This window comes from Dipodomys spectabilis, unplaced genomic scaffold (genome assembly GCF_019054845.1).
Source record: "Dipodomys spectabilis isolate Male_0828 unplaced genomic scaffold, ASM1905484v1 ptg000046l, whole genome shotgun sequence".
Lineage (NCBI taxonomy): Eukaryota > Metazoa > Chordata > Mammalia > Rodentia > Heteromyidae > Dipodomys > Dipodomys spectabilis.
The window spans coordinates 2198308-2212160 of NW_024870723.1; the positions used below are offsets into that span (position 1 = coordinate 2198308).

The 13853-nt window shown below is 38.8% G+C and overlaps 1 protein-coding gene across 1 annotated transcript in view; it reads right to left on the reverse strand.

Moving 5' to 3' along the window:
* The window catches only part of Astn2 (astrotactin 2), an 887273-nt gene that overhangs the window by 53232 nt on the left and 820188 nt on the right, over nucleotides 1–13853 (reverse strand). Inside the window, exon 20 of the mRNA XM_042678724.1 lies at nucleotides 635–776. Coding sequence (XP_042534658.1) covers nucleotides 635–776 — 142 coding nt within the window. The remainder of the gene's footprint in view (nucleotides 1–634; nucleotides 777–13853) is intronic.

Genomic DNA, 13853 nt, shown 5'->3' on the forward strand with positions numbered 1-13853 from the left:
CTATGTTATAGCTTGTGATGACTCCACCCATACAACCACGTAATTTGAGTCCCTTTTGTGAGACTTCTAAGAGAATTTCACAGTGACTTCCTCTTGCATTTTCAGAAGTTTAAATGCAATGACTCCATTATACTCAATATACTCAAAAAGGACCTGTGTGTGTATGTATGTATGTATGTGTGTATAATATATATACAATATATATGTATATATACCATATATATTGTATATATATACCATATATATGTGATATATATATACCAGATATATTCATATAATCTGCATGGAAGACAGAAAAGTACAGTGGGTAGAGATTCCCATTCCAGCCACTGCTATGTTACTCACTGGTTCTGGGTAAGACACTTCCTCTCTGGGCTGCAGATTCTTCATCAGTGGAAGGGTTGGTTTTAAATATCTGGCTTTCCTAGGCCCTTTCTGAACTGAGCATATGGGATTTTATGACTCACCACCACATCTCCAACGCATGCATCTAAACCTTTGCATTTCAAGGTGCACATACATGCTGGCTGACAAAACATTTTCACTGGCCTAAATAGAAGTAATCCTGCCTGCCCTCCTAGGATTCAAATCATCTTTCCTGCTCTGTAATCCCCACATACCCATCATATCTTACTTGTAGAGACCATCAGGCTCCAGGCACTTGAAGATGACCGAGTAGATATTGACTTCAGGGACCTCTCCATGGCTTCGACCAGCAGCAACGCAAGATGTACCCAGGCCAGAGAGTAAGTCATCAGCAAAACTCAGGAATTCTCCTGGAGGGAGACAAAGAAAAGTGAGCTCCCCAGCCCAGGCCTTGGTGATCTGACATTAATTCCCTGTCCAAACACATTGAATGACTGCATACCATTATCAGGAGAATCGGGAGATAGGCTATGTGCATATGATCATATAAAATGCTGTTTATCAAAATGAACTCCAAGAAATGGAAACACGAGGTTTTTGTTATTTTGCTTCCCACCCCCTCTGTGCCTGTTTTTGTTTTCTGTACCTTTTTTCTTATATGTAACTTTATCTGTTTTATAGGAAGGTAAAGGGGAGCACAGAAATAGTGGGACAAAGGGTGAACCAATTCAGCAGTGATACTCACTAGACACTACGCTGAAAATGAGCTACACAAATTGTGGGGGAGGGGGTATGGAGGAGAAAAAATGGGAGAAAACGAGGGAAGAGGTAACACTGCTTAAAAAGAAATGTTCTCATTACCTGACTTATATAACTGTAACCCTCTGTACATCACCTTCACCATAAAAATAAATAAATAAAAGTTTTAAAACAAATCCCAAGATCTAAAAATGATAGCCAGCCTGAGCAGCAAAGTCTGTGAGACTCTTCTCCAATTAAGCATCCCAAATCCAGAAGTGGACCTGTGGCCCAAGTGGTAGAGCTCTAGCCTTGAGGGAACAAACAAACAAACATATAAACAAACAAAAAAAAAAACAAAAACCAAACAAACCGAAAATCCTGAGGGACAGCATCCATGCCCTGACAAATTCAAATTTATGCCAGAATTTTTTCACCTGCAAAGTAGAAATACTACTACCAACCTTTATATAATTATAGCAAGGTTAAAATAAGTTACTGTATAATAAAAATGCAAATGACAAGGGAATTAGGCTTTTTGTATAAAGTAACAACTTCAACCTTGTTACTGCTATTCTCCCAACTCCTTAAGCAAGATCTTTCTTGGAACTGAATTTTACTTCTTCGTATAAAAAAGAAAAGACTTGGCCTAAGGATAAAAGAAGTTTCATGTCTCATGGCCGCTCTCCTATGCTGCTGGCAGTTTCATGGTGCTGTTGAGATGGACAAGGATCTAGCCCGGGAACGGGGAGGAGTTCTATGTGTGATTAGCAATGAAGACCACGGACACCGGAAATGACAGTGGATGAGGTACCACACATCTGTAATCCCTTAAACTCTCTGATTTCCAAAAAGCTAAGTTAGCCCCATTGGATTGTAGAATACAGTTGACATTTGTTAAAAAGAGAACTAGAAAATAAAGAAGAATGAAAGGATCTCATCTAGATGTTAACTAGATAATAACCAGGATTTTAAACTCTAGTCTCAGCTCTCACAAGTATTTGCTACATGGATTTGATCAACAGAATCCCCATCTGTATGCCTTAGTTGTCAGTTATATGAAGGAAGGTTATTAGAACCATTGTTGGGATTCTTTAAAAGCAATTTAACAAGGAGATGTATGCAAAAAATAAGTGTTAAGGACTAACATTATAGTACTGTTTAGATTTGGTAAGGATTTTGAAGTAACTAAATGTTTAGCATTACAAAAATGTCTATTACCAATTGCAGCTCTTTTACAGTGGGATATATTACAGTCACTACAAATAATGTATGCAAAAATACAAAGTGAAAAGATGTCCATAATATCAGTTAAGTTAAAACAAACCACAGGTTACAGAGCCAGGTGCTGGTTGCTCATACCTGTAATTCTAGATATTCATTAGGCTGAGATATAGAGGATCATAATTTGAAGCCAGCCTTGGCAGAACTGTCTGAAAGATTCCATCTCCAATTAGCCAGCAAAATGCTATGCTAGAGGCTTGGCTCAAATAGAAGCATGTCAGCTATCAGCAACAAAGGTAAGTGAGTGTGAGGCTCCAGGTTCAAATTCTGGTACACACACACACACACACACAAAGTAAAACGGTTACATTACTACAGAATAATGCAATATCATGAAAATATATACATATATAATGTAATATACACATATAAAATATGCATACAAAAATTTGAAAACCTAACAAGGAAAATATTTCAAATGCTTCAGAGACATTCTGTCTAGGGAGTGAGGTACTTTTTCTGTCTTATTTTTGCTTATCTCTACTTTTCAAATTAACATCTATAAACATGTATTGCTTTTGTTGCAAGAGAAAAATCGATTAAAAATACTTAAAAATAGATAAAGCAAATGAGACAGCCTAAATGGCCACTTAGTTTCCTTTCAGTGCTAAAATTGGATGATTTAGGGGCAAATCTCATGTAAGGTATTTTATAGCACACAGTATTAAGTGATAAGAGACTCCATCCATTCTTCCTTCTCATCCATCATGCCTACGCTGAGCCCCTCAGACTGTACTTGTATATAGTTCCTGTAGTAAGCAAGAGGAGGATGTCTGTTATGTTAGTTCCTCTCTAACTGAGATTAGCTATGAGCCAATGTTAATTGGAATAGCAACGTTGACCAAGTATTTGGGAAAAATGAGAATCAAGAATGGCTTGCACCTGTAATCCTAGTTACTCAGGAGGCTAAGATGTAAGGATAGTACTTCAAAGCCAGCCCAGGCAGGAAAGCCTGTGAGATCCTTATTTTTAACTAATTACAAAAAGAAAATGTAGGAGTTGAGGTGTGGCTCAAGTGGTAGAGCATAGAATGGTACTCTTGAGCAAAGAAGCTCTGGCACAGTACCCAGGACCCAATTTCAAGCTCCAGGACCATCACACAAATATATACACACATGTACATGTACACACACATGCACACACATATACATGCATACATACACACACACCACAAGGAAAAAGAGAAAGAAAAAGAAAAAAAGTGAGAATTACAAAAGCCACATGATGCTTCTTTACCAGGAACTATTTGGACACAATATACCCATAATTTTCTACTGGTCTTCAAAGAAAAGTTAAAAGGAAAAATCGAAAGTGTTTCATTCTTCATCTAGCAAGTGAATCTTTGAATTCCTGTTGACTGATTTCCTGGGTAGCCCTGAGAGTAAGTCTATATTGTATTTGTTTTGTAATCTCAAATAGCAGACCTGATGGGTAATGGGTTTCTTTTTCTATTTTTTTTTTTCAAAGACAAGCTACAGTTCAGAGACTTGTCATGTAGTTCCTGGATGCACATTAAAGTCATCAACATGCAATTCCAGCTGCTGTCAAAAGAACAGACATACGATTAATAACCATTTCCACCATTGGTTAAAATTCCTCAAAAGTTTCAATGTCCCTACTGTAGGCTAGAGGTTCATAGCTGTTGGAGTCTAGAAAAAAAAAGTCTCTAGGAAGAAACCAAGATGTCTGGAACTAGATGTTTTATTGGAAAAGGAAGAAGTAACTAAAGCTCATTTTTCTCACGTTTGACACCTAATCTTTCACATTAAACTCTTGCATGGTGCAATCATAAACCAATTATATCTCCATTTCAATAGAAATCAAAACAGATGAATTATGGAGTGAAAAATTAAAAAGAAAATAAAATAAGAAAGAAAAAACATGAGATTGTTCTCTGAAAGGAGTGAGGGTCTTGTTTCACTTAGTTTCTCAAGATTTTAACTCTGGCTGCTTGTATTTGTTTTCTTTGAGTTTGGTTCCGTGTCTGTCTGCTTTTCGATTTATTTCCAGATAGCCATTGAAAGAGTTGGCTCTTTGTGAGGGAATTCAGTATGCCTGTGGCCAGTATTAATAAACTGTCTTGAAGCCAGAAGATGGCTGACATTCATTTGCAAATGAGCATTGCTTTCCAGATACTTTCCTGAATTTCAGAATAACTTGCACCATGGATAAAACCCCATAAGCCTTTAAGTGAACAGTTCTAAGTTTAGGTTTAGATAAAGTGAAGTTAACCTGAGTTATAACTACTCTTAGCAAGCAAGGGCAATATAAGTATATAGTTAGAAAGTATTAGAAAGAGCCGGGTGCTGGTGGCTCACGCCTGTAATTCTAGCTACTCAGGAGGCTGAGATCTGAGGATCGTGGTTCAAAGCCAGCCTGGGCAGGAGAGACCATGAGACTCCTATCTCCAATAAACCACCAGAAAACCGGAAGTGGCGCTGTAGCTCAAGTGGTAGAGTGCTCGCCATGAGCTGAAGAGCTGAGGGACAGTGCCCAGGCCCAGAGTTCAAGCCCCACAACAGACAGAAAAAAAAAAAAAAAAAAAAGAAAGTATTAGAAAGTATTCTAGTTAGAATGATGTGCAGATAATGACCTTGAAAAAAAAGAAAACAGAATTGACAGTTAATACATATTTTCCTTTATTCTATTTACTCCTCAACCCATAGTACAGTTTAGGAAGAGAAAGTGCTGAGATTTGAACCTCTATTCTTCTCAACCCAAATCATCCCTTTTCTTTTGTACTATGCTGCCTCCTAGAGAAAGTCTCAAAGTGAAAGCAGTAGGAAGTGAGCTCTCATAGTGTCATTCAAGTTACAATTGAATTTATGCCACTATCTTAGCTCTATGGGCTTGAAGAATGAGACAATAAAAGAAATGGCCCCTGACTTTCTACAGCTTGTAATCTGACAACAGGAAGGGTTGTTAAATACAAGAACAGCCCCATAAAGTAAATCATGAGATTGCTTTTCTTGGCATGCTACTTCAGAATGTTTAAATGCAATGTAAATGGAGGCAGGTGAATGAAGTTCCACTTCAATGTCCTTGATCACCAGTGGAGGGGCTCATAAGAAAGGTCTAGGGCTTCTCTATGCACTAATGCAAATCATCACAATTCATCCAGATGTATTGCAGTTCCATAATTTACCGTAATTTGCATCTGGCAGCAGTACAATTCAATAAGCAGCAATAGAGGGCAATGGTTAAAAGCTTGGGCTCTGAATTTATGCTGCCTATCACTGAATCCTGGTGCACTCCCCTCTTACTGCTTGTTTTGGACAAGTTCCTTAATTCTACACATTTATTTTTCTATCTGTCAAAAGACAGTGGTGCAAGTGTTGTCTCAAATATTAAATATTAAATCTGTCTTAAATACAGATCCATCAATAAACAGTCTAAAAAACATATTAACGCTCACTAATATGTTTGTTGTTCTCATTTGTATCATCACAACAAAGTGCAGGTAAGGACACGTAGAGGGTTTTTAAGCACCAGCTCAAAATCAAAGGTGAGATAAAGGAAATGATGTATCTGTCATGATGCATATGGTAAGAAGCAAGGTGTGGAAAAAATCTTGGTATCATAATTTCCATAAGATACTAGCTCATTCATATCAGGCAGCTGGTGCGATACATCTAGAACTATAGAACTTTCCTAAAGGCCATCTATATTCCAGCCACTTCAGCTGACATGAATATAACATGTATTTGTGGGGCATTTACTATGCACCAGGCATTGTGTTAAGTATGATTCCACCTTGCTGTCTGCTTAAATTTGAATTTATGAGAAAGATATAAAGCCCAGGAGAGAGAGAAGGAGTTCAGTAGGTCTCTAATATATAGTATGTTCTCACAGTGGTTGGAAAAATGGAATGTATGGAACTCCAATGGAAAGGATACACATTAATAAAGGAGTGGCCTGAATTAGTTTCTTCTGCATCCATATTAACCTTCAGTTTGATGAACTTTACTTTGATCTATTTCTTATACTATATTAATGATCCATGTTTTACTTTATTTTTAACTTTAGGGACTGGGAATGTGGCTTAGTGGTACAGTGCTTGCCTAGCATGCATGAAGCCTTGGGTTCAATTCCTCTGTAATACACAAACAAAAAAAGCCAGAAGGACAGTGCCCAGATTCTGAGTTCAAGACCTAGGACTAGCAAACAAAACAAAACAAAACAAAACAAAACAAAACAAAAACAAAAAAACCCACTACTTATAAAAAATCTAGGCTTAAAAGTTTTGCTGCTTAATTTGTTATGGACCTGTTTGGCTTTGGAATGAGTTAATACTTGCTTCATAGGGTTCCAGACTGTTCCTTTCCTGGGCAAGTTTGAGCACTAACACCAAAAGTGTTAGTTCTTCTGGTAAAGTTCAGTAGTAAATCCATCAGGTCCTAGGCTTTTCTGCTTTGGAGATTGTTTACTACCATGTCAATTGTATTGCTTGTTATAGATCTAGTGAAGTGGTTGATCTACTCTTCGTTCAGTTTTGGTAGATCAAGTTTATCTGGAATGCAACCATTCCTTTTTATTTTCTTGCTTATCTGAATATAAGTTTTTAAAATATTCCCATATGATCTTCTGGATTTCACTTGCATTTGTTGTGATAACCCATTTTTATCTCTAATTTTATTTATTGATTTGCTTCACCTTTTAGTCAAATTCACTAAGTATTTACAAATTTTACCTTTTTGTTGTTGTTGTTGTTGTTTTGGGTGTGGTTGTGGGGCCTGAACTCTGGGCCTAGGCGCTGTCCCTCAGCTCTTCAGCTCAAGGCTAGCGCTCTACCACTTGAGCCACAGTGCCACTTCCGGCTTTTTTCTTTTTTCTTTTGTGGTGCTGAGGAATCGAACCCAGGGCCTCATGCATGCAAGGCAAGCGCTCTACCACTGAGCCACCTTCCCAGCCTAACAAATTTTACCTTTTTGAAGAATAACTTTTTGTTTCATTATTTTTTATATAAATAATATGTATATAATATCTATATATTTATCTTTATATATTAATATAAATATGTTATCTCTACTTCATTGATTTCTTCCTGATTTTTATTATTTCTTTCCATCTGCTAGTTTGGGGTTTGGCTAGTTCTTTTTTTCTAAGAGAACAAAAGAAAAAAATTGCAGACCATTCTCTTTGCCAAACATGGATGCAAAAATTCTCAATAAAATACTTGCTAACCAAATTCAACAGCATGTCATACATCATGGTAAAGTTGGTTTCATTCCAAGTATGCAAGGTTGACTCAACACATGTAAATCCATAAATGTAAAATAATACATAAACAGGATCAAGGGTAAGAATCATTCTATCATCTCAATTAGTACAGAAATAAAAGCATTTTATGATGACAGCTCTGAAGAAACTAAGAATGAAAATGTACTTCAACATAATAAAGGTTAAATATTGCAAATCAATAGCCAACATCATACTAAATGGGCGGGGATGATCCTAAAACTATTTTCTCTAAAGTCAGGTGTTCACTCTCTCCATTCTTATTCAATAAAGTAATGGAATTCCAATCCAGAAAGCAGTAAGGTAAAAGAAAGAAATGGAAGCGATCTAAGTAAGGAATGACGAAGTCACATTATTGCTATTTACAAACTATATGATCCTAAAGGACTCTTAAAGATTCCACCCAAAACCACTAGATTTGATAAACACTTTCAGCAATAAAGCGGGATACAAAAACAACATCCAGAAATCAGTAATGAATGGGCTGAAAAGGAAATTTTAAGAAAAATTATTTTTACAACGGCCTCAAAAAATACCTAGGGATAAACTTGTCCAAGAATGTTTAAACCTGTACAACTATAAAACCTTGAAGAAATAAATTGAACATACCAGGAGATGGAAAGATCTCTCAGACTCATGGATTGGCAGAATTATTACCATGAGGTGGCCATACTGCTCAAAGTAGGCTATCTATTCAATGCAATATTGGCCAAAATTCCAATATCATTCTTCACATAGATTAAAAAAATAATCACAAAATTTATGTCAAAAATGAACTTTACAACTTTGGTGCGGAGGTGGGGAGGTGAGGGGGTTGGGGAGGATTGGGAGGGAGGAGAAGGGATGGGAAGGGGAAACAAAGGAGGGGGCTACAATGCTTGATAAGAAATGTACTCATTATCTTGCCCATGTAATTGCAACCCCTCTGTACAGTATTTTCACAATATAAAAACAAAAAACAAAAAAACTTTGAAATGGTTTGAGAACAACAACAACAAAAAAATTCCTATATAAACAAGCTGGTGGCTCACACCTGTAATCCTAGCTACTCAGGAGGCTGAGATCTGAGGATTGTGGTTCAAAGCCAGCTTGGGAAGGAAAGTCCATGAAACTCTTATCTCTAATAAACAACCAGAAAACCGGAAGTGAGCTGTGGCTCAAGTGGTAGAGCGCTCGCCTTGAGCTGAAGAGCTGAGGGACAGCGCCCAGGCCCAGAGTTCAAGCCCCACAACAGACAGAAAAAAAGAAAGAAAAAAATTCCTATAGAAACATAAAAAGTCCTGAATATCCAGCTCAATGGAGTGATTCCTTAGCTGCAAGAACAACAATAACAAACTTTTATTTACATCACAGAACCATAGTAACCCAAGCAGCATGGTTCTCATACAAAATCAGACAAGAAGTACAATGGAACACACCTATAGCCAGCTGAATTTTTTTGACAAAATTTATGTTGGAGAACAGATAGCCTCTCTAAGAAATGGTACTGGAAGAATGCTGAAGACTGAACCTAGACCCTATCCCTTGCCCTGTATCAATTTAAAGTACATAAATTTCTTAGACTTGAACCTTTGAAGTTAGTACAGGAAAACTGCTATATCATATGCAGAAGATAATCCTAAGAGCTCCACAATTAGGAACAAGGATTTACAAGTGGGATAGCATTAAACTTAAAACCTCCTGCTCAGCAAAGGAAATAGTCACTAGGCTGAAAAAGCAGCCTATGGAAGGGAAGAGAATCCTTTCCAGTTATATGTTTGATAGGGGATTAATCACTACAATATATGGGGGGGGGCTTCATAAACTAAAATCCCAAAGAATCACCAATACAATATATGGGAAGATAAACTGGGCAGCTGATCCTCAAAAGAAGTACAAATGGTCAATAAACACACAATGAAATGTTCAACATCCCTGGCCATAAGGAAAATCAAATCAAAATGACATTGAGACTTCATTGTATTCCAGAATGACCATCATCAAGAACACAAACAACAAATGCTGGTCGGTATGTGAGGGGGGAAAAGGAACCCTTATATACTGTTGGTGTAAGTGTAATTAAGAATGAGTGCAACCATTATGGATATGAGAATAGCAGGTAATAATAAAAACAGAACTCCTATATGACCCAGCCATTCCACTCTTGGGAATTTCTCTGAAGGATTATATGTCAGGATATAGTAGAAGCACCTGCATACCCATGCTTGTTGAAGAACGATTCACAATAGCCAAGGTATGGCAACAGTCTTGATGTCCTACAACTGATGAATGGTTAAAAAAAATGTCACACACACACACACACACACACTATAGAATATTATTCATAAAGAAAAATAAAGCTGGGTGTCAGTGGATCATGCCTGTAATTCTAGCTACTCGGGAGGCTGAGATCTGAGGATCATGGTTCAAAGATGGCCTGGGCAGAAAAGCCCTTGTGAGACTCTTATCTCCAATTAATCACTCAAAAACTGGAAGTGGTGCTGTGGCTCAAGTGGTAGGGCACTAGTCTTGAGCACAAAGAGGCTCAGGGACAATATTCAGGCACTGAGTTCAAGTCCCACCACTACCACCACCACCACCACCAACAACAAAATAAATTATATCTTTAACAGGGAAATGAATTAAAGTACAGTATATGCATGTATGAAATACCATGGTGAATCCCACTGAAATAATTAACATTAAACCAAAGTAAATATTGAAACCTTGTCAGGGGTGTGGGTACTAATTAGAAGTGATGGAGGGGGCTGCTGAAGAAGGCATAGAAGGATAAATATGGTCAAAATAATTTTTGTATGTGTGTGCGGATGCAACAATGAAGCTTGCTGAGATTAATTGGGGATGAGAGAGTAACAGAGTAACAGAGAGATTGAGTCTGATCAAGGTATATTGTATGAATATATCAAAATGAAAAGCTCTTGTACAGCTAATTACTCCTACTTTTTAAAAAGGGGTTTTATGGCTTACAATGTTTGAATCCCCAAACAGTGCTACATTGCCACATTGAAATACAAATGCCCAGGATTTGCAGTTAGCCAAGGAGCAGAGTCCACAGCCAAGGCCAGTTCTCCTGCATCAGAACCGCCTGTGCACTCGGCTAGGAGATGCCTTTCAAGGTACACGTTCAAGGCCTTTTCAAGGAGCCAGGTTGCTGCCCTGCCACACAGAAGCAAGCCCATCCACATCCCTAGCAGGTTTTCCTGTGTTCCTTTCCTTGAGAACAGATAGGAAGTGGAGAGTTGCTGTGCAGGAATGTGCCTGTTCCCCATTACAACTCTTCTGGGGCTGTAATCGGAGTGGGCTGGGAACAGCGCCCCCCACCCCTACATTTCTTTCACCACTTCGGCTTGGGCTCTGCTCTCCTCGCCTTCCACAGAAAAATGTAATACTGCTCCTGCTGTTGCTTCAGAATGAACCCATGAAGACACGGAGCAATATTCCTCAAGACCCAACCCTTGGGTGCGCCCCCTCAGCTCTTCCTCTCCTTGCCCATTCAGCTCTCCTGCAGCCCTCTTCCCCTGGTTTTCCCTCTTTCTCCCTCACTCTCTCCCTTCTGATTGAGTTGAGGTCACAGTCAAAGCTGGCCACAAGAACAAATTGAAAACAGGTTGGGAAAGAAGCAGCAAAGAAATTCCACAATACAGGAGGTGGGAGGGAGAGAATTATTTAGCTCAGGTGGGGAGAAAGGTCACCATCTCAGGACTCCATATTTTTTCAAAAACAAAAACAAAAACAAAACCAGCTAGGGGACTTCAGGTCTGCTCTTTGACTGACCTCTGGAACCTGCCATGGTGCCCTGGATGAACCAGGGATTTGTTTGCATTTACATCCTTTTTCTTTAGCTGGGTGAAGGTAGTCACTAGTCAAAGTCATTATCAGTGACAAAATGCATCTTTAAAGATGTCACATCTGTCAGCTGCACTTGGTTCACTTCTTCCAAAATATGATTCTTTTTTCCTTTTTGGCTGGTCCTGGAGCTGGAACTCTGGGTCTAGGTACTGTTCCTGAGCTCCTTTTGCTTGAGGCTAGTGCTCCACCACTTGAGCCACAGCGCCACTTCCACGTTTTTCTGTGATTAATTGGAGATAAAAGTCTCATGGACAGTCCTGTCTGGGCTGGCTTCGAACTGCTACCCTTAGATCTGAGCTTCCTGAGTAGCTAGGATTACAGGCATGAACCACCAATGTCCAGCATGATATTTTAAATCTGAAGAATCAGAGTATACTAATTGTCACTTTTTCTTTCTTTTTTTTGCTGGTCCTGGCTGGGGCTTGAGCTCTGGGCATAGGCGCTGACCCTGAGCTGCTTTTAATCAAGGCTAGTGCTCTGCCACTTGAGCCACAGCACCACATCCAGCATTTTCTGAGTATTTTATTGGATATAAGAGTCTCACAGGCTTCAAACTGTGATACTCAGATCTGAGCCTCCTGAGTAGCTAGGATTACAGGAGTGAGCCACTGGCACCTGGCTAATTGTCACCTCTATTGTGAAGGCAGTGCGAGGTGGTAGGGAGAATGAGTTTGGGGATAGCTTCTTCATCAGGAAAGAAGGTAAATATATATACTTCAGAGAAATGGATGAGGAATATGTGAGATTATATATCTTGTATACCTGATATGGTATGGTTTGGATGGTTTCCAAATTCCAGTGCTCCCCTGTTAGCAATCATCAAACTTTCTGATAACACATTTTTAGTGCTTAAGTTCATGTAATTTTAGATATATTGCATAATATATAATTGTACAGATTCTTAGTGTTTTTGAAAACAAAAGTAATTTTGAAAAGAAGAAAGAAGAAATTTTGGAAAGAAAGGAAGAAAAAGAACGAGAAAGAGGAAAGGAGGAGGGAAGGGGAGAAAGAAAATGGAATAGAGATAGAGAAAAGAAGGAAGGAAGGAAGGAAGGAAGGAAGGAAGGAAGGAAGAAGGAAGGAAGGAAGGAAGGAAGGAAGGAAGGAAGGAAGGAAGGAAGGAAGGAAGGAAGGAAGGAAGGAAGGAAGGGAAGAAAGAAGGGAAAGGGGAAGGACAAGGAGAATGAGGGAAAGAAAGAGAAGGGAAAGGATAGAAAAACAAACAGAAAAAGGAAGGAAGGAAGGAGGGAAGGAAAGAAGGAAGGAGGGGAGGGAAGGAAGAAAGGAGGGAAGAAGGGAGGGAGAGAAGGAAAGAAGGACTGTCTGTTGAGAAAGCTAGGCTTCTTCCTGCCTAATATGTGACCTTTCAGCAATAAATAGGACTCATGGAGAAGATACCAACTCCAAAAGAGGCAATACAGCATAAGCAAGAATCCACAAAGAATTCCTGTGTGCCATGCACTCTGCACCCGGACTTCTGGCTCATCATTACGTTCACCCCCTAGTGGACATCTGGTAGTTTGACCTGAAAATCCACGCTCCTTTCTGCCAACAGCATTCTAGTGTTCCATGGAGAACCAGTTCTCCCTCCTCCAATTGAAAGCCTATTTCATCCTTCTAGATCAGCACATGATCAATGATCATGACACCCCATGTCAGATGCCCCAAAAGAAAATGACACAGGTCAGATCACTCAGGCTAACTCCTAGGACAGAGACCAAGTCACAATGACTTTGAACCTAGTCATGTCTGAAGCTTGATATTTGAGTGACAGTAAGTCCATATTGGTTTTTTTTCCATTTCTGCCAAAAGTAGTTTCCATTTGTTTCTGTTACTTACAACCGTGAGTCCTACCAGACACACACCCTTGACATTAAATTTTGTGACTTCAATTTCACAATTGAAAAATAAAAGGATCAACTATCAGGAACACCAAGAGTTTACTCTATAAATAATAAAGCTACAAATTCATAGTCAGATCGGTCAGATTTCCAAATCCCAAGATTTTCCTAACATACAGCCATAATCAGGTTGAAGGATACAAAGATTTTACTACTTCACAAGAACTTACAGAATATTTTCCTTGATTCCTTTGTCATCCCAACCACCTGCCACCCCTTCCCCCCACCAGCTCCCATTGACTAGGCTCCTTTCTTTACTCAAGAATGTATCTAATGTAAATTGAATAGATGGCTTGGAGCAGAGCTTAGTTGCTTTGTCTAAAAAATAAAAAAAAAAAACATAAAACAAAAAACAGAGTCAAAGACAATGGCTTGGGGACTCAATAGCTCTTTTTAAAAGTACCTGGGACATCTCCCAGAATTGTCTGACTAGAAGTGAAGAGAGGTAGCCCGTTGTAGGTGGCTCACACCTGTAAT